At 38.3% G+C, this 24038-nt stretch overlaps 1 protein-coding gene and 1 long non-coding RNA gene across 4 annotated transcripts in view; one reads left to right on the top strand and one right to left on the bottom strand.

Moving 5' to 3' along the window:
* Window positions 1-271: 271 nt before the first annotated feature.
* Window positions 272-5211, top strand: LOC130905052 (uncharacterized). 2 transcript variants are annotated; one of them, XR_009061016.1, is made up of 5 exons: window positions 272-1655; window positions 1725-1786; window positions 2167-2270; window positions 3444-3628; window positions 3691-5210. It is a non-coding gene; the product is annotated as an uncharacterized LOC130905052 (long non-coding RNA). The 2 variants fall into 2 exon arrangements; XR_009061015.1 differs by having other exon boundaries at window positions 273-1655; window positions 3444-5211.
* Window positions 5212-9818: 4607 nt separating this feature from the next.
* The window catches only part of LOC130905444 (dihydropyrimidinase-related protein 2), a 44335-nt gene continuing 30115 nt past the window's right edge, over window positions 9819-24038 (bottom strand). For both annotated transcript variants that reach the window (XM_057818858.1, XM_057818859.1), the window contains exons 8-14: window positions 21862-21982; window positions 21197-21353; window positions 20980-21121; window positions 18750-18920; window positions 16074-16253; window positions 14331-14499; window positions 9819-12236 (exon numbers count right to left, since the gene is read on the bottom strand). In XM_057818858.1, coding sequence (XP_057674841.1) covers window positions 12145-12236; window positions 14331-14499; window positions 16074-16253; window positions 18750-18920; window positions 20980-21121; window positions 21197-21353; window positions 21862-21982 — 1032 coding nt within the window. In that variant the 3' untranslated portion in view covers window positions 9819-12144. The remainder of the gene's footprint in view (window positions 12237-14330; window positions 14500-16073; window positions 16254-18749; window positions 18921-20979; window positions 21122-21196; window positions 21354-21861; window positions 21983-24038) is intronic.

Here is a 24038-nt window from a genome sequence, read left to right as displayed (position 1 = left end):
CACCGTATATCCAGGTCTGCTCGCGTTGTCGTAGATGAACTGGTTCCACGATGTTAGGCTAGCTGCAAAGGCTGCCCCACGATACATCGGCGTGCCCGGGCATCTGTCTCGGAGTGCCCGCGCGGCGTGCGAGAACTATACCACCGAGCCACCAATACTTGCAATGGAAGACGGGCGGCACGCTGAAATGAATAATCAAAGGGAACACAAAGAAACAGACGAGCATTGGCTCCCACATCGTATTCATACCGTCATTGAGTGACAATTCATCCCGCGCTTCCTTGGTCGAAATCGACAAGAAACCTGGATTCGTCCACAATGGCGTCCAGAGGCCTCCATTTCAATGGGCCAAACACCGGAGGAACAGTCGACGCCCACGTCAATTGCGTCAGAAGCTACAATGTAGCTTATTGGTCAAACTAACGTCACCCCCTCACGATTTTACAAAATAAAAGCAGGCACATTATGTTAAATAGGAAAAGGGTGATTTTACACACCAAAAAAAGGTCCACGACACATATTTAGATGATATATATGTATTTATTCTATTAAGAATGTTGCCAAGCTTGAATGATGCTTTATACAAGTAAAAATATATCGCTTCCGCCGTAAATACTTTTATTTTGAAAAGGACCAGTACAGCTTCCTACTATAAAATGCCTCGTATGCTATCTACTGAAATGCCGTGCACTGTCATTTGTGAGATGCTCTTCTACACACAAGTGAGATTCTGTGCAGTCTCATTACTGAGAGCCTCTTATACACACAAGTGAATAACCTCTCACACATAAGACTGAAAAATATCTCACATTCCTTGGTCAAACGTTCGTATAAATGCATGTGAAAACATCTGTACAGATACGTATGACTTAAAAAGCTATCAGACATAAGTCTCGGTAATTATAAGTATGGGGGTAATTATAAGTATCCACATTGATGCATGCCATTGAATTATAATAAATTGAATGGTTGAATAATCAAGAAAGCAAGATATTTTCATTAGCACATATATTTTAAGCTTGATAAAGATAGATCTAAATAAAGTTTAAGATTTTTTTAGCATTATTGAATAAATTATATTGTGTGTTTTAAACGTGGCATTAAAAAACAACAACAATAATATTACATTTTATTTTTAGGTGTCTTTCAGGACACTCAAGATTGCCGTACAAGGTAAAAGGTAAAAAATAAGTTAAAATACACACATACAGATAAAACCCACAACAATGTTAAATTAAAAAGAATAATGGAATTATGAGGAAGAAAGCCTGTCTGAATAAATATGTTTCAAGATGTTACTTGGCTGAGATTGTAAGGAAGTCCAAAGTATTGTGCGGCCTCATCAACATCAAATTATAATCGATATAAGGGTCAGCAGGGATGAAATCGAACTACATATTCACACACATTCAGTACTAGCCTACATTCTATAATGAAGTGGAACACTGATAAAGGTATAGTTTATGGTTTTTATTTAAAACTGTATTTTTGATGACTGCTGTTAGTTAAAACGTCCACTAGATGGCATTATATGATCTTGCATTGCACTAAAACCAGGTATATGAGCGTTGCATTTTGGGAAATGAAGATGCTATGAACGCTAATGGAGAAAACGCTAACGCTAGCGCGACCTCTTTCAAACCAAAGAAAAACTGGTAATGGTTTCGAAAAAACATATTTCAATTTCATGTACGCGAAACCATAAAAGGTTGATTTTGTTGCAGACGAGTTCCAGACTGCTCTAATCAGCGAATTACATCTGAGTTCTGTGTGATACAAGTGTCTGGTGAGTTGCTATGCTTTATGCTACTATGCAAGAGGATATGTCATAGACACGTTTTCCTCTAGAGTTGAGTTACAAGATATTGTGTCTTTTCTTTGTCTAAAAAACAATTGGAGGAAATTGGAAATATAGTAAGATGTTATTTTTTCAAATACAAATAAGTTAATGTTGTATGTTGATGCATTTTTGGAAAGTATTATCGATAGGTGGGCTAGTATCAGTCACTGTACAATTCATGAACAAATAGTTAAATGTGGGAAACGACCAATTTTGACCAGTATTGTAGGTTATACTTGCCATGCTGTACATTCTATGGTTGGTTGAAAATTAAGTTCTTGATATGCAGATTGTTTGTTTTTAATTGCTGGATCTACATCTGACAGACAGAATTGATGTCAAGGAGGATTCGGCCTGATTCAATGAGGGATTGAGGACCAATTTTTTTCAACTTCAGCCAACTGTTGGAGCATCACCCAAAGCAGATAAGGTCACCTTCACTACAAAATTCTTCACACAATATACAGTCACACTATCCCGATAGTACACACATACACTGAATAGTACAACAGACATTGAGGCACAGCAGCAAAAGACTTTGAAGGGACTGTTCAAATTCAATATTTTTTATTTAGATAGTTTGTGTATATTTTGGGGATTATATGATTTTGTGAGTTCTGTAGTACTTTGAATAAATGTTGTTGTTGTATTTTCTTACTAGCTGCCCTTGCTCCTTGAGTTGAACCTGTGTATATTACTATTCCATACTTAGTAACATCAAAACAAAATTCTTGTTCACATAAGCAAAAGAAATTACTAGTGGGATGAGCAAATTATTGCTTGGATAAAATATTCTATCACATGCATTAATAACGATAGCAATTTATCTGAAAACTACCAGACTTGCTTTTTTTTTTTTTATTACATTGTAACAAAGCTATCTGTGACAAGTCTCTGTCTTTGGTTTTAAAAAATTAAACGTTAAAAATATCCTTTCCAACCCTTAAAAAAAAAAAAAAAAAAAAAATCATGTTATGTCTTTACAAGTTTTTGTTTTTTTCACCAACATATCAATACCTCTGGGGTTCTAAGTGGCCTTACCTTTTTGAAAATGTTTCTGAATATTCATAGGAAATGTATTATCTTTTAAAAAGTGTGCAGCAATGTATAACACCAAATCTTTCCAATCATTTTTTTCCTGGATAAAACTGTTAAATGAATCTAGAAATAATAGTGTGTATTTCTCTATCATTTTTTATACCGAAATGTAATTTTTGGAAAATTCTATTATTTTTAGCATTACTTTCGGAAAAAAAAAAAAGACTTGTGTAGTTGTGTGAGGTTCTCAGTTATGAGTGTACACGGTATTTTAGTAGACAGTGTAAAAGGGCTGCATATTACGATTCATTATTGGGCCTTTTCCAAATAATACGTTAGTGCGACAGAAGGGATATATACAGTGGGGAGAACAAGTATTTGATACACTGCCAATGGGTTTTCCCATTGGCAGTGTATTTACTTGTATGAAGGATCAGTCAAGTTTGGCAATATTCTTAAAAGTATAAATACATATATAATATAAATATGGGTCATGGACCTGTTTATTTTTGTATAATCACCTTTTTTCCTCTTTAACCTAATTTGCCTGCTTTTATTTTCTAAGGTCGTGGAGGAAAAGACGTTAGTTTGACCAATAAGCTACATTGTAGCTTATGACACAATTGAAGTGGGCGTCAACTGTTCCTCCGGCTTTTGGCACATTTAAATGGAGGCCAGTATCCGGACGAGTCCAGGTTACCTGCTGATATCGACAAAGAGAAGCACAGGATAAATTGCCACTCAGTGACGGTATGAATGTGGGTGCCAATGGTCGTCTGTCTCTTTGTGTACCCTGTGATTAATCATTTCAGCGTGCTGCCCGTCTTCCATTGCAAGTATTGGTGGCTCGGTGGTAGAGTTTTCGCACGCTGCGCGGGAACCCCGAGACTGATGCCCGGGCACGCCGATGCATCTTGGGGTAGCCTTTGCAGCTAGCCTCGCATCGGGGCAACAGTTCCGCTACGACAACGCGAGCAGACCAGGATATACGGTGTTGGAAATGTCCCACACTACAACAAATCATTATTTTATCCACACTGGTTTGAGTGCAATATTGTTGTGGTTGGTTCGTTGTTTAAAATGTGTAAAAGAAATAATGTTTGTTTTGCATGTGGGATGAGAATTCAGTAAAACGGCATGTGAGGGACTAACTTGTCCCCCCCCTCCACAGTACTTAAGTTACTGAATATGTATATAAAAATGGATCTTAAGCTACTATACCGAGTGTGGTTTGATTGTCAATATCAGTTTGCATATGACTGATGAAAAAGGTAAAATTTCAGATTTGAAGAAGTCCATTGGAACTGTTTTGAAATAAAAAAAAACCATCCCACCTTGTTTCCAATTGCCAAATATATATGCCTTGTAGACTGAAGTGCAAATTGTGTTTATTCACAGATGCAAGACAGTGTTAAAGTATAAGAATAAAATGTCGCAGTAAGGTTTATTGACCACATATTATATGTACATAATATAATTATATATAAGGAATGTTTGTATATATAATTTATGTTTGTACATATGATGTATGTGTGTATGTGCAGGGTGATTCAAAAACAATGTGCCAAAATCACACATTTATTCCTTTCAAAATCATTGACATAGACTGAAATGATTAATTAAATTGTTAATTTGATAAGAAAGTCTCTTTATCAAGTAAGTTAACAAATTTAGTCATATCAGCTTGATTGTCCGTGATGCTGCTGGTGGTCACATTGAGCACTTGTAAAGCATGAAATAAAAACAAAAATATACAATACTTGTGTCAATGTAGTTATTGCCCCCCCAATTTACCGCAATGGTTTTGGCCCATTCTTTTTTTCATCACCCTGTATAGTGTATGTGTGTATATATGTATGTGTATATATATACATTATTTCTATATATTTATGCAAATATTTTGCGGTACTTCGTGCTGATTGCAGCTATGCTCTGGACCCGCGTTCCGTCGACATTCGCTGGAAGTGATGGTAAGTTAATGCAGCGCCAGCCGTACAACAACAGACGCCGAATCTCAATGACGCACCCTGAGCCACCCAGGTTTCATTTTTGCAACGTGTTGACAGTTAGAGCTGTTCCTGAATGGGAAACATTTAGGAGCATAAAAATACTGCCAGCTTTAACTTCACGGCTGGTAATGACAGTGTTAGACATCCGATCTTCCTTTCCATCCACTCCCAGTCAAAATGGATTCGACATGTAGTACAAACATGGCACCCAAAATATTGTTTCACATGTGTGCGTGCGCAAAAAGTATTCCACATGTATGCGCGTAAGTGTCTCACATGTATAAGCGCAAAGATTTCACATTCATGCGCGTGAGTGTCTCACATGTAAGCGTGAAAGGATTTCATATATATGCGCGCGCGCTGGTCTCACATGTAAGCGTGAAAGGATTTCATATATATGCGCGCGCGCTGGTCTCACATGTAAGCGTGAAAGGATTTCATATATATGCGCGCGCGCTGGTCTCACATGTAAGCGTGAAAGGATTTCATATATATGCGCGCGCGCTGGTCTCACATGTAAGCGTGAAAGGATTTCATATACATGCGCGCGCGCTGGTCTCACATGTAAGCGTGAAAGGATTTCATATACATGCGCGCGCAGGTCTCACATGTAAGCGTGAAAGGATTTCATATATATGCGCGCGCGGGTCTCACATGTAAGCGTGCAAGGATTTCATATATATGCGTGCGCAAAAAATATTTCACATGTATTCGTACACGCGTCTCGTATGTATGTGTGCGTGAATATCACATGTATGCGTGCGAGAATCTCACATCTATACGTGCGCAGAAAATGTTTCAATAGAGTGTGTGAGAACGTTTGATAAGTGTGTGTGAAAGGTAATCCTGAATTATGTCCCTAACGGCCCCCCATAGAGTTCAATCAGTTTGTCAGGATAACCTGTCAGCTATCCTGCTTTTCTCTACAGATCACATTAATTAATATGTGAGTGTAAACATAACTTAATGTCAAATTTTTAGCACAGGAGATCATTCCAACTGAAGTCCACCAATAGGATAAATTAGATGGGTAAATGACTACTCTGTTGGACTGGAGTCAGGTTGACGTCCTGGTCAGAATTTACGTTGACTAACAACTAAAATGCGGCACACTATAGGAGGTGCACCGCTACATTCTACAAAACATATTCAATGTACAGTCGATAAAACATTTTTATGTGGTGAGAATGTAGAAAATAAGGCGAACACTGAAGAAAATAGCAGAAGAGCATGAATCAACTGTTGAGGAAGAAGATCCCAGTGAGAGTCAAAGGGTAAAACATCGATTGGGTTTTATGTAGTGAGCAGAGTGGTATAAGAAGCCATGGATTAATTGTATACTAATATTGCGCTGACAAAAAATATCAGTTACTCTGTCTCTGAAAAAGGTACAATATATGATGTGCGTATTTTCACGAGTAAGGAAAAAATTATTTACAGAGTTAGCGATAGAACCAAGCCCAAATAAAAATGAATTGACATAGCTCCAGAAATCTAAATCAAGTTTTATCTCCAGTTGTTGGTTTTACCTATTGAAGCAGGCTTGCAATCCATTCTTTCATCTTCCATTCCAATTACACTGCTGGCGAAAAGTATTGGCACCCCTGCAATTCCGTCGGATAATGCTCAATTTTCCCAGAAAATGATTGCAATTACAAATGCTTTGGTAGTAAGCTTCATTTTTTTTTTTTTTTGCTTGCAATGAAAAGACACAAAAGAGAATGGGAAAAAAAATAATCATTATTATTTGACACAAAAAAAGGCCCAGACAATCTTTCGACAAAATAACTATGAATGCGTTTCTTACGATGCTCTGCTGGAATTTTAGACTATTGTTCTTTGGCCAACTGCTCCAGCTCTGAGATTTGAAGGGTGCCTTCTCCAAACTGCCATTTTCAGATCCCTCCAAAGGTGTTCTATAGGATTCAGGTCTGGACTCATTGCTTGCCACTTTAGACGTCTCCAGTGCTTTCTCTCAAACCATTTTCTAGTGCTTTTTGAAGTGTGTTTTGGGTCATTGTCCTGCTGGAAGACCCATGACCTCTGAGGGAGACCCAGCTTTCTCTCACTGGGCCCAACGTTATGCTGCAAAATTTGTTGGTAGTCTTCAGACTTCATAATGCCATGCATACGGTCAAGCAGTCCAGTGCCTGAGAAAGCAAAGCAACCCCAAAACATTAGGGAACCTCTGCCATGTTTGACTGTGGGGACCGTGTTCTTTTCTTTGAAGGCCTCATTTTTTTCACTGTAAACTCTATGTTGATGCCTTTTCCCAAAAAGCTCTACTTTTGTCTCATCTGACCAGAGAACATTCTTCTAAAACGTTTTTGGCTTTGTCAGGTAAGTTTTGGCAAACTCCAGCCAGGCTTTTTTATGTCTCTGCGTCAGAAGTGGGGTCCTCCTGGGTATCCTACCATAGAGTCCCTTTTCATTCAGGCACCAACGGATCGTACAGGTTGACACTTTTGTACCCTCGGACTGCAGGACAGCTTGAACTTGTTTGGATGTTAGTCGAGGTTCTTTATCCACCATCCGCACAATCTGTCATTGAAATCTCTCATCAATTTTTCTTTTCCGTCCACATCTAGGGTGGTTAGCCACAGTGCCATGTGTTTTACACTTATGGATGACACTGCACATGATAGACACAGGAACATTCAAGTCTTTGGAGATGAACTTGTAGCCTTGAGATTGCCCAGGCTTCCTCACAGTTTTGCTTCTTAAGTCTTCAGATAGTTTTTTGGCCTTTTCTCCATGCTCAATGTGGTACACACAAGGACACAGGACCGAGGTGGAGTCAACTTTAATCCATTTTAACTCGATGCAAGTGTAATTTAGTTATTGCCACCACCCATTATGTGCCACAGGTAAGTAGCAAGTGCTGTTAATTTCACAAATTAGAGAAGCATCATACGATTTTTTTAAAGGGTGCCAATACTTTTGTTCGTCCTATTTTTGGAGTTTTGTGTAAAATGATAATGATTTAATTTTTTTCCATTCTCTTTTGTGTTTTTTCACTGCAAGCAAAATAAATGAAGGGTTTGCTACCAAAGCATTTGTAATTGCAATCATTTTCTGGGAGAAATAAGCATTATCTGACAGAATTGCAGGGGCGCCAATACTTTTTGCCAGTAGTGTATCCTCACATGGGTCACGGGGGTGCTGCAGCACATCCCAGCTATAGGCAGTAGGTGGGGACAACCTGAATTGGTTACCAGCCAATTGCAGGCAGACTTATGTACAACATTGCAAATTAATGAAATTGTGAAGGATGCTGCCACTGTTTGCAGTGATGACCGATAATCAACTAAATGTGTTTGCATACTTGATTCTCATTTCACGTATGTACAGTATATCAATAATGTATTACGGCAGAAAACATTACATAGCCCAATATAACGAAAGTCTTTAAAAATCTAAACTAAAACATAATGAAATATTTTATCTTATAAAGGCAAGGGTATGGGTCTGCCTTGAGTTTGCAAAAGTTCAGCAAGGATCATTCCTCACTTCTGAGAACATATTTTCTCTAAATTTCAGATTTGGTTCACTGCAAAACTTTTATTCCCCTCTCTTGAAGCCTCATTGTCTTGATGAAATGTCAAACGCTTCCTCATCTTCAGTTTATAGCGGAAGCCTCACGCTTTTATGCCAAAATAGACTGTTATTTGAAGCTGTTCATCACGCCCACTACAATGACAAAGGACCCACTTCTAACAGAAGAAAAACAGCCCTAAGCATGTTTCGGTATGGTTATGACACTTTTTGTCGTGTGATTTGACCCAAATGTACCTTGTGAAATCATGGCTATATGAGCTCATATAACATGTCTACACCCACAGTTTGTATAAAATCAGTCTGGTTTGAATTTCTACCCTGAAATTAAGTCTTCAATCTTGCTACCAAAACAGCCTAATCTATGAAGAAATGTCAAATATTTGTGATGATATGTCAGAGGTACGTGGCCTCTTTAAAATAAAACAAGGGTGAATCACTGTCAAAGAAGGGCTCTGTTGTATTAATACAGTATTAAACCTTTTTTAAGGCACTCATTTAAATTATTTGCTACCATTGATGACGCTAGACGTCCAATCCATTTTGACTGGGAGAGGATGACGTTGTTGCAGAGGCTAATGTTTGCTTGAGAAAATGAGAACTGGAGGGGAATGTATTTAAATAGAGTTGTGTTTCACCTAAAAATAAAATAAACAAGTAAGGAAAAATAAGAAAAAAGAAAAATTAAATCGACCTATGTATAATATCTATGTCCGTCCATCTTCCCCACCGCTGAACCTATAATTGCTAAACTAAGGGCTACACTGCCATCTAGTGGTGAATTAAGACTTTTTGCAGTCAGACAGAATGAAAGTGATATTTGTAATATACTAGTAATGTCAATTCTCAGTTCGCTAATGGGTTTTTCGTGTATCAATTATTTTTTTAAAGTTTTAATATATGTTAAAAATAATAATAATAATAATAATTTTAAGTTGATAATTACTGATTGCCATATTCAGTTTAACTGATACAGTATTGTAATATTTCATCTATTTACTATCCGTAACTTTAATCCCCAGTGCTTATATCAGTACATCATATTTTAGAAAAATGTTATTTTTTTCCCCCATCATTATTTGATTTTTTTTTTTTTTTTTTTTGTCCAATGTAAATCTATCATATTGTCAGAGTATCTCAAAGTGAGGGTTGAGGTCAAATTTACTTAATGTTTCCTTACCCTTTTCAGTACAAGCAAGATATTAGATTTCATTTCAGTTATCTGATAATGGCATTTGAGTTGTAATCTTTGTAATTCACATTATACTAACACAACAACTATTGACTGTTCACTCATCCTGTTTTTTTTTTTTTTTTTAATAAATCCCTTTGCCCCCCCTCCTTTTTTTTTTATTAAACATTACCAGCCATCATGTTTAACACTTTATTCCCCATATTGAGCAGGCATCCCAGAATCCCATCGGCCACCAGAACAAACACCATCCATCACACATTTTCACTTTGACAAAGGGAACAGGGAGGAAATTTGTGGGTGGGGTCAGAGTACAAGCTGTGTCGAATAGCATCTTCTCTCAGTCTGCAGCATATAGTGAACATACAGTACATATTACTTATATATGATTAGCATAATATGGTTCAATATTAGAACTCAGACTGACAGTGTTTAATCGTACAGTTGTGTTGTTGTCACATGTATTAGCAAGGAGGGATGACACACGATGGTTGTTTGGTGTGTCTGTCCTGAGAATGCAAATGGCAAACTCAAATATGACAGGCATAGCCAAGACAGACCACAAGCAGCAGATCATGAGAGTGGTGAAGTATATTAGCATTGCAACAGCTGCAAACAACCAAAAATGTAGTGAGACAATGGTACAAGTAATGGGGAGGGGTCTCGAGGTAGTTTGGAATGGTTGAGCCTGACGAATCCTATGCGAGTGAGAAAAAAAATGACATTCTTTCACTTGAATTCTCAACATTTTCCAAAAAGAAGTCTGTTTGAGTCATTTCAATTATGGTTATTTCTGAAAACTGCGCTCATATCTTTCTGTAACCAAAAGAAATTTTGTAAATGTGTTTTTCACCAGTAAAAGACATTAATTTAGTACCAGAGAAATTTTATAATTGAATTTAGTGTTATTTTTACTGTAGTTTACCGCACATAAAAAGATAGCAGCCCTAGTTTTGACACCCTGGGCCGGATTTAGTGTTAGTAGAAGGGGCAACCAATCCAAAGACTACAGTTCATTTAGTGTCATCATTTATTGTCGGTAACTCTATGCCCCCCTCAACCCACAAAAAAAAAAAAGATACAGAAACACAGTAAATTACATACCGACATAGAAGCAAAATGTAAAACTACAACAGTGAGTCTTTTGTCAAGGAGTGTTTAAAAAACATAAGGAATGTGAGAAAATTGACAGAACAGGTGAAATAAAGATAGTTTAAATTTGAACATTGAGTACTCGCAATAGCCAGGAAATGTGGAGAGCAATGGCGTCAAAATACAAAGCTGTATCAAATCCTTGGAATCATGAAGAACTGATAGTATGAAAAAGGGAAATGGTAAATTAGGACTGTATTTGAGTTCAGCCGGGGTCGATCCCTCCATCATGTACAGTTCACTAGTCACACATACAGTACAGAAAATCATCAGCTTGCCGCGGCTTTCAAGCGCAAAACAACGTGTTCAACCATTCAGCAACTAGTTACAAATCGACACCAAAGAGCAGTTTGACAGCAAAGTTGAAAAAAAAAAAAAAAAGATTCAAGATAATGAGCTTTTCTTTTTTCTTTACAGGGGCTCTACTGGCACAATAGGCCCAATCGAAAGCGCAAAATCTGGCACCTTTGAATCGGTTAATCCTATGTTACATGTTTGTTTTTTTGTTTGGCTTTTTATCTTACATCCTTCACTTAAAGAAGAGGAACAAAAATATGTATACACCTTCTGTGTTTTTTTCAGGCACATAAAGAGTAAGAACAGAAAGCATAGTTGTTGGTGAGTCTAGAAACATTCTGTCTGAAATGCACTGGTTGGTGATGGACGGCTTGAAAAAGTTTGGATATTCAATACCTGCTATATAAGTGAATGACATGGAGCAACAAAAAGGTATTTCTCTGGCCTTATTTAATTCATTTTACAGTTAATTAGCCTCAATCCAACTTGCTAGATATGTGCAGAAATGAAGCAAAAAGCTACTTTTACAACAGCCATGAGGATTTTTCAGCTGACACGGAAATTCAGACTTATTCTGTGCATGTCAGCAAAGCAAGAAATCATAACAGTTTTTAAGAGTTTTCTTCTTGTTTTGAACAGACAGCCCTGTGGGTGAATTATCGATTAAATGTTGGGTGGTGATGAAGCACACATGCTGCCCTCAAGTTAGATAATACAGTAAATTTGACCTTTTGCACTAAAGTACCCAATCTGCTTCATAATGTTAAATCAGCCCACCCAATAGTGGGTGAAAGGGAGAAAGAACCGCAACAAAGAAAAAGTAAAAGTGCACAATTTTTTTCCCTTCATGTGAGACAAAACTTTTTTGTTTCAAACTGTGTCCCCTATGATCTCGTTTGAGGGGGGATTGCGGAAAAAAGGAAGTGGAGGAAATACAGATCACAGATGGAGAAATGCCTGATCTGCTGTTGGGAGAAGTTTCCGCCATGAAACCCTCTGCACCAATCGGGCTTCATTCTTTAAATCCATTTCCCCCCGCTCCGTGCAATTGATGGAGCACTCTAACCTAGGCTGGTAATGTTCGCCTTTCCGCCCGGGGGCGCCACAATGCGCTGGGTGTTTCGGCGAGGAATGTTGTCGTCAATCTGAGCACCTGTGTGCACAAAAAGAACTATTTTGACACAGTGTTTAACTGCAACCAATTGATTAAACTAGTATTTTTCAATGATTTAGTAGGCTATCACCTAAAAAAAATCCAAGGACAGTGGTACCTCTCCATATGAATTTATTTCGTTCCAGGACATGGTTGGTATGTCGAAATGGTCTTATGTCGAGTTGGATTTTCCCATAAGAATACGTTATAATTCGATTAATTAGTTCCACAGCCCAAAAACTTGCGCCAACTCCTTAATAAACACTGCAGTTACAATTACAAATAGCAATTATACATAGCAAAACCAATAAATTACACATGGCGGAAAACACAGACAAAACTGGAAAAGCAGTTTCTGCTCTTGCACTCCTCTTTAAAATAAACTGCTGTATTTTAAGCCAAAACAACTGTTGTGTTTGATAGATCAATATGTCTATATGCTGCCATAGCAGATTCATGGCGCGTTAAACCTCCAAACTATTTTTAATTTGTCCCTTTTACCCTGGAAACCCCCGTTTACAGACGTCGCACAACTGCTTTTGTTTCAACCCAGGCATAAAAAGAAGGTAAGTAATTATATTTTTTAGTCAAAATGTCTGTCATTTTTAGCTTAGAATCATTAAATGATGTGTAATATTTCGTAGAAAAAAAAAAAAAAGACTTTAAAAAATTGTTCACTAGCATATTTTAAACTTTTAAACAAATTACGTCACAATGAAAAAAATGGCGTCTATAAAAAAGTCACGGATATCTTCCTCATAACTATCGATTAATTGTATTTTTTTGTTACTGTCGCATTTTCCCCAATATGTTAGATGATAAATAATCGATTCAAACAAAGAAAAATTGGGGAAAAAAAAAAAAAACGTTTAAACATAACATATTGAAAAGAACATCTCGACCAGTCCTTGATGTCTGCGATTTCTGCATCACAATCCTTGTTGTATTACCATGTTTCACCCATAAAATCACCCAAAAATCTGGCTGTGGCCATTCACATCTGTGTCTTGACACTCGATGATACTTGCTACATGGAGTTTTGGGATCGAAACGAGGTAAGTACGCAATAATGTCTCGTTAAAATCATGGCGTCTTTAATTCTCTTCTCGCGTGCTCTCGCCTCCAGTTACGGTTTTGCGGTTTAAAAAAATTTTATTTTTTTTTAAAATGCCCTCCTGTTCAAAATTTTCTTCCCCCAGAAATTTGAGATTTTAAGCTTTCCAATGATGTATCACACGTGCATATCGGAAAATTTTGAAATTTGGCCAAATTGGGGGTCTCAGAGCGGAACTTCATATCACTTGAGTGTTTTCCGCCACATACAAATCTTAATTATTATAATAATGTAACGAATTAGGTTATAATGTCGCTGTGCTTTGCATGCTGCTCCTGAACGCACCGTGTGTATGACGAGAGAGTGAAAGAGGTGCGGCAGTTTTTACTTTCGCTTTCCATGTTCTGTTGTTGTTTGCGTTAGCTACAGCGAACTGTAGTTGTGTCGCACAAGTTCTGATATAAAGGATTAAAAACCTGACGAAGCTGGAGACTTCCTTGCCGATGTTACAATAATAATAACAACAATAACAAGACCTCGAGATCGCAGACATATTCCAGCCGGATTGTCGTGCACACCGCACTCATATTTTTCTTTCATTTACTTCTTAATTTGAATGGTTAGCGTCAGCTTTTTTTTTTCACCACCTACGCTAACCTTCTTGAGACCTATGTTGATTTCTATCACAAGAAAATCCACTGTGCGTCCGTCTTGTGGGACAAGACGTCGTAAGTCATCATATTTCGAGCATGTCGTCATATTTCGAGATAAATGACGAGTCCAATTTTACGTCAGATGTCGAAAGGATCGTATGTCGAGGTACCACTGTATCACTATAAAATTAATTGTACAACTTTAAAATACAGTAAACATTATAGGGCAAAGATTTCAACAAAAAAGATTGTTCCATTCCTAAAAAATCCATACCTTGGTGCGACTTTTAGTCTGAAAAATACGCTTTGAGATACATGAAACCTGTTTTTTCAGTTTAGTTTAGGTAAATATTTGAGATAATCAGTATCTTGTGAGTCTGCACTGACCAGAGAGACTGAAGCCAGATTGATGAAGGTTCCTGACAGGTTGCTGGTTGGCCTGCTTTGCAGGTGACGTTTTGGCAGATGAGGCGGGCGTCATGGCTTTAGGTGTGACCGACACCTCGCAAACCGGACCGTCGTACAATCCTCTTGGTACACCCCTCAGCTCAGCCAGCTGCATTGTGAAAAATATTTCAGCCAATGAATGAACAAATGAATAAATAAATACAGTGGGGCAAATAAGTATTTAGTCAACCACTAATTGTGCAAGTTCTCCCACTTGAAAATATTAGAGAGGCCTGTAATTGTCAACATGGGTAAACCTCAACCATGAGAGACAGAATGTGGAGGAAAAAATACCCAGAAAATCACAGTTTGATTTTTAAAGAATTTCTTTGCAAATCATGGTGGAAAATAAGTATTTGGTCAAGACCAAAAGTTCATCTCAATACTTTGTTATATACCCTTTGTTGGCAATAACGGAGGCCAAACGTTTTCTTTAACTCTTCACAAGCTTTTCACACACTGTTGCTGGTATTTTGTCCCAGTCCTCCATGCAGATCTCCTCTAGAGCACTGATGCTTTGGCTAGGCCAATCCAGGACCTTGAAATGCTTCTTACGAAGCCACTCCTTTGTTGCCCTGGCTGTGTGTTTGGGATCATTGTCAAGCCACGTCTCATCTTCAATGCCCTTGCTGATGGAAGGAGATTTTCACTCAAAATCTCTCGATACATGGCCCCATTCATTGTTTCCTTTCCACAGATCAGTCGTCCTGGTCCCTTTGCAGAAAAACAGCCCCAAAGCATGATGTTTCCACCCCCCAACTTCACAGTGGGTATGGTGTTCTCCAGATGCAATTCAGTATTCTTTCTCCTCCAAACACGAGAACCTGTGTTTCTACCAAAAAGTTCTATTTTGGTTTCATCTGACCATAACACATTCTCCCAGTCCTCTTTTGGACGTGTACTGGCTTCCGCAGGAGGACACGTCTGGCAGTGCAGGATTTGAGTCCCTGGCGGCATATTGTGTTACTGATAGTAGCCTTTGTTACTGTGGTCCCAGCTCTCTGTAGGTCATTCACTAGGTCCCCCCGTGTGGTTCTGGGATTTTTGCTCACCGTTCTTGTTATCATTTTGACGCCACGGGGTGAGATCTTGCATGGAGCCCCAGATCGAGGGAGATTATCAGCGGTCTTGTATGTCTTCCATTTTCTAATAATTGCTACCGCAGTTGATTTCTTTACACCAAGCGTTTTACCTATTGCAGATTCAGTCTTCCCAGCCTGGTGCAGGTCTACAATTTTGTCTCTGGTGTCCTTCGACAGCTCTTTGGTCTTGACCATAGTGGAGTTTGGAGTGTGACTGACTGAGATTTTGGACAGGTGCCTTTTATACCGATAATGAGTTAAAACAGGTGCCATTAATACAGGTAACGAGTGGAGCCTCGTTAGACCTCGTTAGAAGAAGTTAGACCTCTTTGACAGCCAGAAATCTTGCTTGTTTGTAGGTGACCAAATACTTATTTTCCACTCTAATTTGGAAATAAATTCTTTAAAAATCAAACAATGTGATTTTCTGTTTTTTTTCCCACATTCCGTCTCTCATGGTTGAGGTTTACCCATGTTGACAATTACAGGCCTCTCTAATCTTTTCAAGTAGGACAACTTGCACAATTGGTGGTTGACTAAATACTTATTTGCCCCACTGTAAAAGAGGGAAAAAAAGATTTCTCATTAAATTGTAGTGTACCCTGCTGCGAGCTTTTATCCTCTTGTAGACATAGTCAGGGAAAGGTTTGCGGGCCACATAGCGCCCAGAACCTTCGGTGGCGTGGAGGTTTCCTTCCTCCAGGACAATCTTACCCTGACTGATCACCACCAGGGGACCGCCACGCACCTCTACTCCTTCAAAGATGTTATACTCCACAGTCTGCAGGGCGAAGCCATTAAAGAACAAGAGAAAAAGTATTAATTCAAATCTTTTCTCTTATCATATTAAGAAAATCAATTTGAAGTTACCGTAAATGAGTCATCAAAATCGGGAAATGCCTCAAGAAAAGTCTTATGGAATATACTGTAAATTACAGAAGAACTCAAATAAATCGATCCTTTAATGGTGTCCTTTGATTAATTATTTAGCTGCCATTTAAAGCGTCCAGACCTCCCAGTCAAAATATTACTATTAGTATTGGAGGTGGATTCCCGTCAATGGGTGTTTTTATTATAAAGTGTCTTCTTATACTAACTACTACAACAGATACACATACCTGGCCTGGCAGTGAATGTGTTAATGCAGAGTGTCTATACTAAATCCAATTCATGTTACATCCATATATATATATATATATAAAAATATATATATATACATATATATTCTTAATCTATCATTTATTAATAGATGTCGGAAGTAAATTCCATTCAGCCGTATTATCCGTGACAATGTAAAAGAAACACATTTCATCCTTGACTTCCCATGATTCCCTGATTGCGTTGTATGTGAAGGAGAGAGAAATTTTCATCTAACAGCTCCTGGCTGCATTTCGCTAATGCTTTATTACAGCTGCACTGACTCATGACACAAACCCCACACCAAAATAACTTCAAAGCAAAAACACATTGATTTCATCCTTTCATCCTTTTTTGCTCCCATCTTCAGGATGATGATATGAACTCCCTGTAGACCATGCTGCGCTGACAAATTTATGAAAATCCTACCCAGGAAGCTGTTGATATCCTATTTGGAGTATCGTTAAATTAGAACATTTATGTTATGAAAAGAGCTTAAGCGATTTAACCCACATAGACTCAGAAATGTTCTCAGTTAAAATTGTCAGAGCAACAAGTTTAAAAACAACCGATGAAGCACATAAGCCTCAAGGCAGAAGAACAACCAGGGTTAATCGAGGCTTGTCGAACATATGGTTTGTGTGCGCATGTGCGTGCTGAGAAGCTATTGTAGGCTGAGGTCATTCATTCCGTGGATTTTAAACAGCGGAAATGAGGAAGACTAATCTTGTATGAGACATGGAAAGCATGAATGAGCCATTCCTACCACCAACCTTGATCATTTTCTGACCATGCGGACTAAATACTGTAAAACCAAAGAGCAGATCCAGCTATAGCAGAGATGCTGACTCATACAAGAACCGCCTGTGAATAATCAAAACCAATACATTCCAGTTTTTTGGCAGATTTTAAGGATTACATCAGTCCCCTGCTGCTGCAGGAGGTCCACACCCTACTAAAGTGAGACGACCATAAAACCTGCTCTGACAGAATGACAGAGTCGGCCTCTACTGCTTTCATGAATCACATTAATAATGCCAGAATTTTTTTTTTAAGAATTGTTTTGAGTAATGTTGGAAAGGACAGGTTAGTCTTCTGAATCTTTTTACTTTCCATTCTTTTGCACTAGTAAATGCTATCAGCATTTAACCTCATTGTTTTTATGTAATTATTGTTATTTACATGATTATTTGTACTTTAATAAAGTAATAAAGTGGTTTTTGGAATTAATAAGCGTCAACAAAAATTTCATTGCTAAATTATTTAAAAAAAAGAAAATTATTAGATTAGTCAACTAATCGTAAAACTAGTCGGCTGACTAATCAGGAGAAAATTTGTCGTTTAGGACAGGCCTAGTGTACCGGAACATATTTCCTCCACACCCTTCTCACCTTTTTAACCCCTGACCCATGAAGAGGGCCCCTGGATATGTTCGCCTTAGGCCCCAAAATTGCCAAGTCCACCACTGCACCCACATTTTTCATTGCATCACCTTTAAACAGCATAATTTTAATCACTCTCCATAACATTCATATCATTCATGAGTGAGTCCACTTAAATTCACTCACGCTTTGACGTTCACGCTACCGAGACCAGCCTCTCACTCACACAATGAGTTGCCACAGACTGGGCTACCGTACCAAACGCAAGCTGCACTGCGTAGAAGGAGGGAGGGTGTGAGGCGTGATTGGCCCGATTTCCGATGACATGATCGGATCGTGACATCCCCATTCTAAATTAAATGTTTGAATGCTAGAATGAGTTTTATCAAAGCTTCTGTTTTTAACGACCCGTACAGTGGCTGAGGCGAAAAGGAATTAAAAAATAATAATAAATAAATTGATAGAATATGAGAAATTTAACATTACAGCAGACAATGTACTTACAACACAACATACTGTACATCAGGCTAACATTAACACTTGATAGAAATAAACAAAATGCTTTTATAAAAGGTAAACACTGTCCATAGATCTACTACGCTCTGTAAATGGCAATTGTAAATGAAAACACTGCTTATAATATTGTGAAATTGCATTGATTTTTTGTAACAACAACTAAAGGAAAAACACACAAACACAAAAAAACTGCTACGGATCAATGAGATACTGTGAACGCAAAGTGGTAATTGATATCTTACCGAGTTGTGACTCTTGGCAGAGATGATCTTTGTGACGTCAGGGTCCCAAAGTACCAGATCTGCATCAGAACCGACTGAAATGCGGCCCTTGCGGGGATATAGGTTGAAAATCTTGGCCGCATTGGTGCTGGTCACTGCCACAAACTGGTTTTCATCCATCTTGCCAGTCACCTAAAATAAATACACAAAAAAACACAGAGTGAGGATAAAACCAATTAGGGAATGACAGTCAAAAATTTCCTTCCATTTCTATTGGATACAACGTGCTCAGTTTGTACACCACCCCTACCATGTTATTTTACAAGAAAGACAACGATGCTCTTATTTGACAGACCATATTAGTTCCACTTATTTTAATGGAGGTTCTTACACTTGATATCGTTGGATTATGAAGAAGAGCTAACAGGCTTATTATGTATTGTAAATGCCAAAATCAGTGTTGTTTTCAGAAACGATGATGCCCCACACACACGCTTACTCACTGGTGTCCTCCAGGCTGCAGACTTCCTGCAGACAGGTCAGGTACTGCTTGATAAGTTTTATTTTCTAATACTGGCTAAATATACTATGTTGCTTCAGCCTTTAAAGGTTTGTGTTGAGTGATTATCACACACTAAATGTAACTTTAGCATTAGCATTTGGCGTGGTGACTATCGTCTTAAAAGCATGGAAAACTTTTTACATCATGTTCGTAGCGTCCAGTTGAGTTTAATTAATTAAAAACGATGTACTGTTTTCCTGTTGAGTGTGTATTATCATCACGAAGATGGTCCTTGTAGACTCTACAATTATGTGCTCGTCTGTCAATATTCATTCGAAATGGAAACCTTTTATTTATTAATTCATTCATGGACTAAAACTTTTGAAGTTCACAAACAAAAAATTTCTGAGTAATTGGTGACTAAAACTAGACGAAATTTGGCTGAATTTTCATTGACTAAAACTAGACGAAGACGAACACATTTTGAACTGACTAAAATATGACTAAGACGACTACCGTATTTTTCGGACTATAAGTCACAGGTTTTTTTTTTCATAGTCTGGCTGAGGGTGCGACTTATACTCAGGAGCGACTTATGTGTGAAATTATTAACACATAATGATATCATTTCACATTTTATTTTGGTGTTTTGGAGGGACACTGATGGTTTGGTAAACTTTTTAGCATGTTCTTTATGCTATAGTTATCTGAATAACACTTAATAGCTATGGCCACGTTTGCGTTCTACCTTTGGCAATGTGTGTTCAATTGTATTATTGACTTTTTTATATTGAAATGCATGCTTTTAGTTTGTGGTGCTTTTACGCCCATGTGGGGCGCACTCGCACTTGTTTACGCGACGAAGAGCAGTCACACGCCAGAAGAAGACAGACAGCTACGCAGCGTCTCTAAGCGAGTGGGCGAGAGAGAGCAAGAGACACGGCTGCGGACCTACGTTCATTGTTTATGCTTGTAAAATATCTCTAAAGAGGCAACGCTTGTGTGTATCATCTTTTCTGTTGTTGTGTGTTTTCTCCCCGCGATCGGACACTTAGAGCCAGTTCTGTGGTTGTTTGAACGATGTGCTAATGCTAGCGAACGCATGCTAACCGTTTGTGTCATTGCTGTAATAGCACCTAATTAGCATTTATTTACGTTGATGCGAACTTGTTTGGTATCGAAAATGATTCAGCAAATTATACGGACGTCCAGCATCGTCATTTGGGAGTTTATCTCGCTGTATAGCCAAGACCGAGCCCTAGCGTCCTGGAGATGACAGTACATTCGCATTTCGTTGTTCATGCATCATCATACTGTACACTTATTCAGCATGTTGTTCTGTATTGTATTTTTATATTAAATTGCCTTTCAAGATGACACATCTGTTCTATGTGTTGGATTTTATCAAGTAAATTTCCCCCAGAAATGCGACTTACACTCCGGTGCGACTTATATGTTTTTTTTCCTGTTCGTTGGGCATTTTATTGCTGGTGCGACTTATACTCAGGCGCGACTTATAGTCCGAAAAATACGGTAAGCATTTTCGTCCAAAAGACATAAGCCAAGAAGAAAATTAAAAGGGCTGTTGAAAACAACAGTGGTCAACATAAGCACTTATCTCACTGAATGAAACTAAATTAAATTATAAGAAAGAAAGAAAAAAGCCCAGCTTGACATGTTTAACATTATTCAGTTGGACATAGTTTGCACTATCACGCTTTGAACTGAAATACACATCATAAGACATACCACACACTTGTCCCAGATAATCGACATTCTCTCCTCTGTCCCATTGACACCTTCAGGTATCAAGCTGAAGTCATCTTTTCCCACAGCGCGTTGGGCAGTGTTGAAGGGACAATGTGCACTTCCTGTCACCTGCAGGTCACCACTGAAAGAAACGGCAGCATACAGTTATAGTCTTGTCAGGATATCTCCACTCGGAATGTTTTGATTATAGTTTTACCAAGAGAGCAGGGAGTTGAGATAGTCTGGTGTGGTCGGGTCAGGGCTCAGTGGAGGGGATGTGACGTAAGCTGCTGCCTTGGCCCAGTTTTTGCTCCAGTAGTGTGAACCGTCTGTTCCCAGGCTTGCGGTGATTGGCTCTCCATAGACAACAGTGCCTAACCAAAACAGTCATATCAATTTAGTGTTAACCTTAAAAACAAATGTGCAACAGATATTTGGATTTTGGAAAAAAAAAATGGATACAAAATATGTATGTAAAAAACTCTCTTCATATCAACTTATCAGTTGAGATGTATCACTTCATATTTCTTTGGACCAACACAACTACTTTCCTATTTAGACAGGGCTTTGGTGCCTTGTGGTAGCTTCGTGAGTTTCAGAAAGAGCACAAAACCTGCAAATGGGTGATTTCTCAGTGAATGACAGAGAATAAGAAAAAAAAACATGAATAGGATAGTGTACAAACACGTCATAGGTTTTGAGACTTTTCACCATTCAGTTCAATGATAAAGTCCCAAAACCTTTTTCCAAGAGTGTGGTTTTGTGCAATGTGTGGTGGACCACTCAGTGCATGCATTTGCTGTGATGCCCTTTCATTTGTATTGATTGAGTTATGGTAAAGGAAGTTGTATTTTTGTTTTCATCAGTGTTTTGGAGTCTCACCCTTCTTCCTGGCTTGTGCGATGACATCAGCAGCACTCTTGCTCATCACCTTAGTGACATACAAAGGGCAGTTGGTCTGATTTGCCACAGTCACAGAACGGTTAACAGCCTCTGCTTCCACCTAGGAAAACAGGGAAAAAATACAAATTGTCAAACAACAATGGCACGATGACAAAATGTGATTAGCAATGATTGTAAAGTTACATATTTTTGCAACAGCTTTTAGAATTTCAGAGATGCATTTGTTAATTTTTGAAATGTATAATGTTATTTGATTGATTCTAATGTCTGCAGGCATAGGCATGTGCCGATTACCGGTTTCAAACTTCAAAGTATACTTGGGAGGTCCTTGCCCACACTCCCCTCTGCTGGCTTTAATTGTTATCACACTTCCTGTTTTGATGTATGGAATCAAGTTCAATCTTTGTTCACCTGGGAGTGCACCTGCAGCTCATCAGCAATCAACACTGCTTATAAGGAGTGGCCTGGGCAGTAAGTAGGTGCCAGATGATTCTGCCAGTCACCATTGGTACATCGGCCAACTACCCCTGTAATTTTTGACTCTCATTTTTGAACTCTTGACTCTGTTTTTGCCATCAGGACACCCACCCATTAAAGCCCCCGCCACCACAGTCACAGCCATTGACCAATCAACCTGTCAGCCGCTCAACGCTGTGCCTTTCTTCAATAAAAACCCTTCATTTCACATCTGTTTCCTGGTCGCACTTTGGTCCGCAAAAATTTTCCGTCATACTGTCCCTAAGGTATTAGCTATTTTTTTATGTCCCAAACATGCATGGAGAAATCCCTCGCTTGCAGTTGTAAAGCTCAACCCTCCCCCACCGGTTGTTGCTCAGTGTCAGTGAGTCAGCTGTGCTACACGGTGGCTGGAGGAGGTGAAAATCCTGAACTTTTTCCCCCATCAAAGAAAACAAAATCGCTGGTATGGGAATACTTCGGCTACAGAAAAGTTACAGACGGCCGCGGCTTAGAGGAGGCCCAACCGACATGTAAAACATGTTTGCGGAGGGTGGCTGCCGAGGAGGCAATACCTCCATATGATTTCGGCATTTATACAAAATTAAAGGTTAATAAACACTGTCATGAACGTTTCCCACCAGCTACAAGAGTTCACTACAGCGTGTTTAGTGTGTCTAGCGGTGGTAAAACGTGTTTTTTTCCTCTCTGCCTGTACAATGTAAACATGATACGAGTCATACACAGGTGCTTTTTATGGGAAGTAATTATTTTTATTCTGGTGGTAATAATGTTGAGCTGTGGCTGTGGGTTTAGGCTCACCTAAAGGACTGCATTTATTTTAATTTTATTTAGAATATTTCAGTTAGTTATTTATTTATTTTTTTAACTTAACATTATACTTCCAATTTGTTAATGTTTAAAAAAATATTTTTGTTTGTTTGTTTATAACCCAGATATCTCAAAGTAACACATTTTAGAGCTTTAATTGCAATAACGTGATACCATGAAACCGTGATATTTTTGCTTAAGGTTATCATACCGTCAGAATCTCATACCAGCACCTGCCTACTACAGGCTGTTAAAAAAATATATCCAAGACCATAATACAGTACTATATGTATGTATTGTTTTACACAACTCATCTAAACTGCTTCATAAAGTGTATAATAAAGTAAATTGGCTGATGTCGATTCTACATAACTTGTGTTTTAGTGCCTAAGGTTTTGTGTATTTAAAGATTGGGTTAAGTTACTTTGTTTCTTTCCTCTTGAGCCTGAATTCTATTAAATCAAAACTAGATCTGTTCCTTTACAGAGGAAATTGATTAAAAAAAGCTTGCCTTCCTCTTACTTTCTTTATTCGGCTGGGAAGTGAGAAGTGATTTTGTGACAACAGTAGTAGTAATAACAAGAGGGAATTGGAGATAAAATTACATTTTGAAGCAATGAGATACAGTGTTCTGGTAGATGTGCTAATGCCACACTCTTTCACAGTTAGTCACTTTTGGTTTTATTGTTCTCACGAAAAAAGATGTCCTGGAATAGATCTGCTTAACCTCACAGCACAATACTCATTTAACACATAAAACTGAGCACAACGAGGACTTTCCAAACAAGACACACATCCAAGATCTGGTTGCAATACCATCCAAATTGCAAACCAAGAGCTGATTCAGACTGTCAGCAACTTCGGTCTTC

The sequence above is a fragment of the Corythoichthys intestinalis genome, chromosome 17 (assembly GCF_030265065.1).
Source record: "Corythoichthys intestinalis isolate RoL2023-P3 chromosome 17, ASM3026506v1, whole genome shotgun sequence".
Classification (NCBI taxonomy): domain Eukaryota; kingdom Metazoa; phylum Chordata; class Actinopteri; order Syngnathiformes; family Syngnathidae; genus Corythoichthys; species Corythoichthys intestinalis.
Note: the sequence above shows the minus strand (reverse complement) of the source record. Positions and strands in the feature narration are given on the sequence as shown.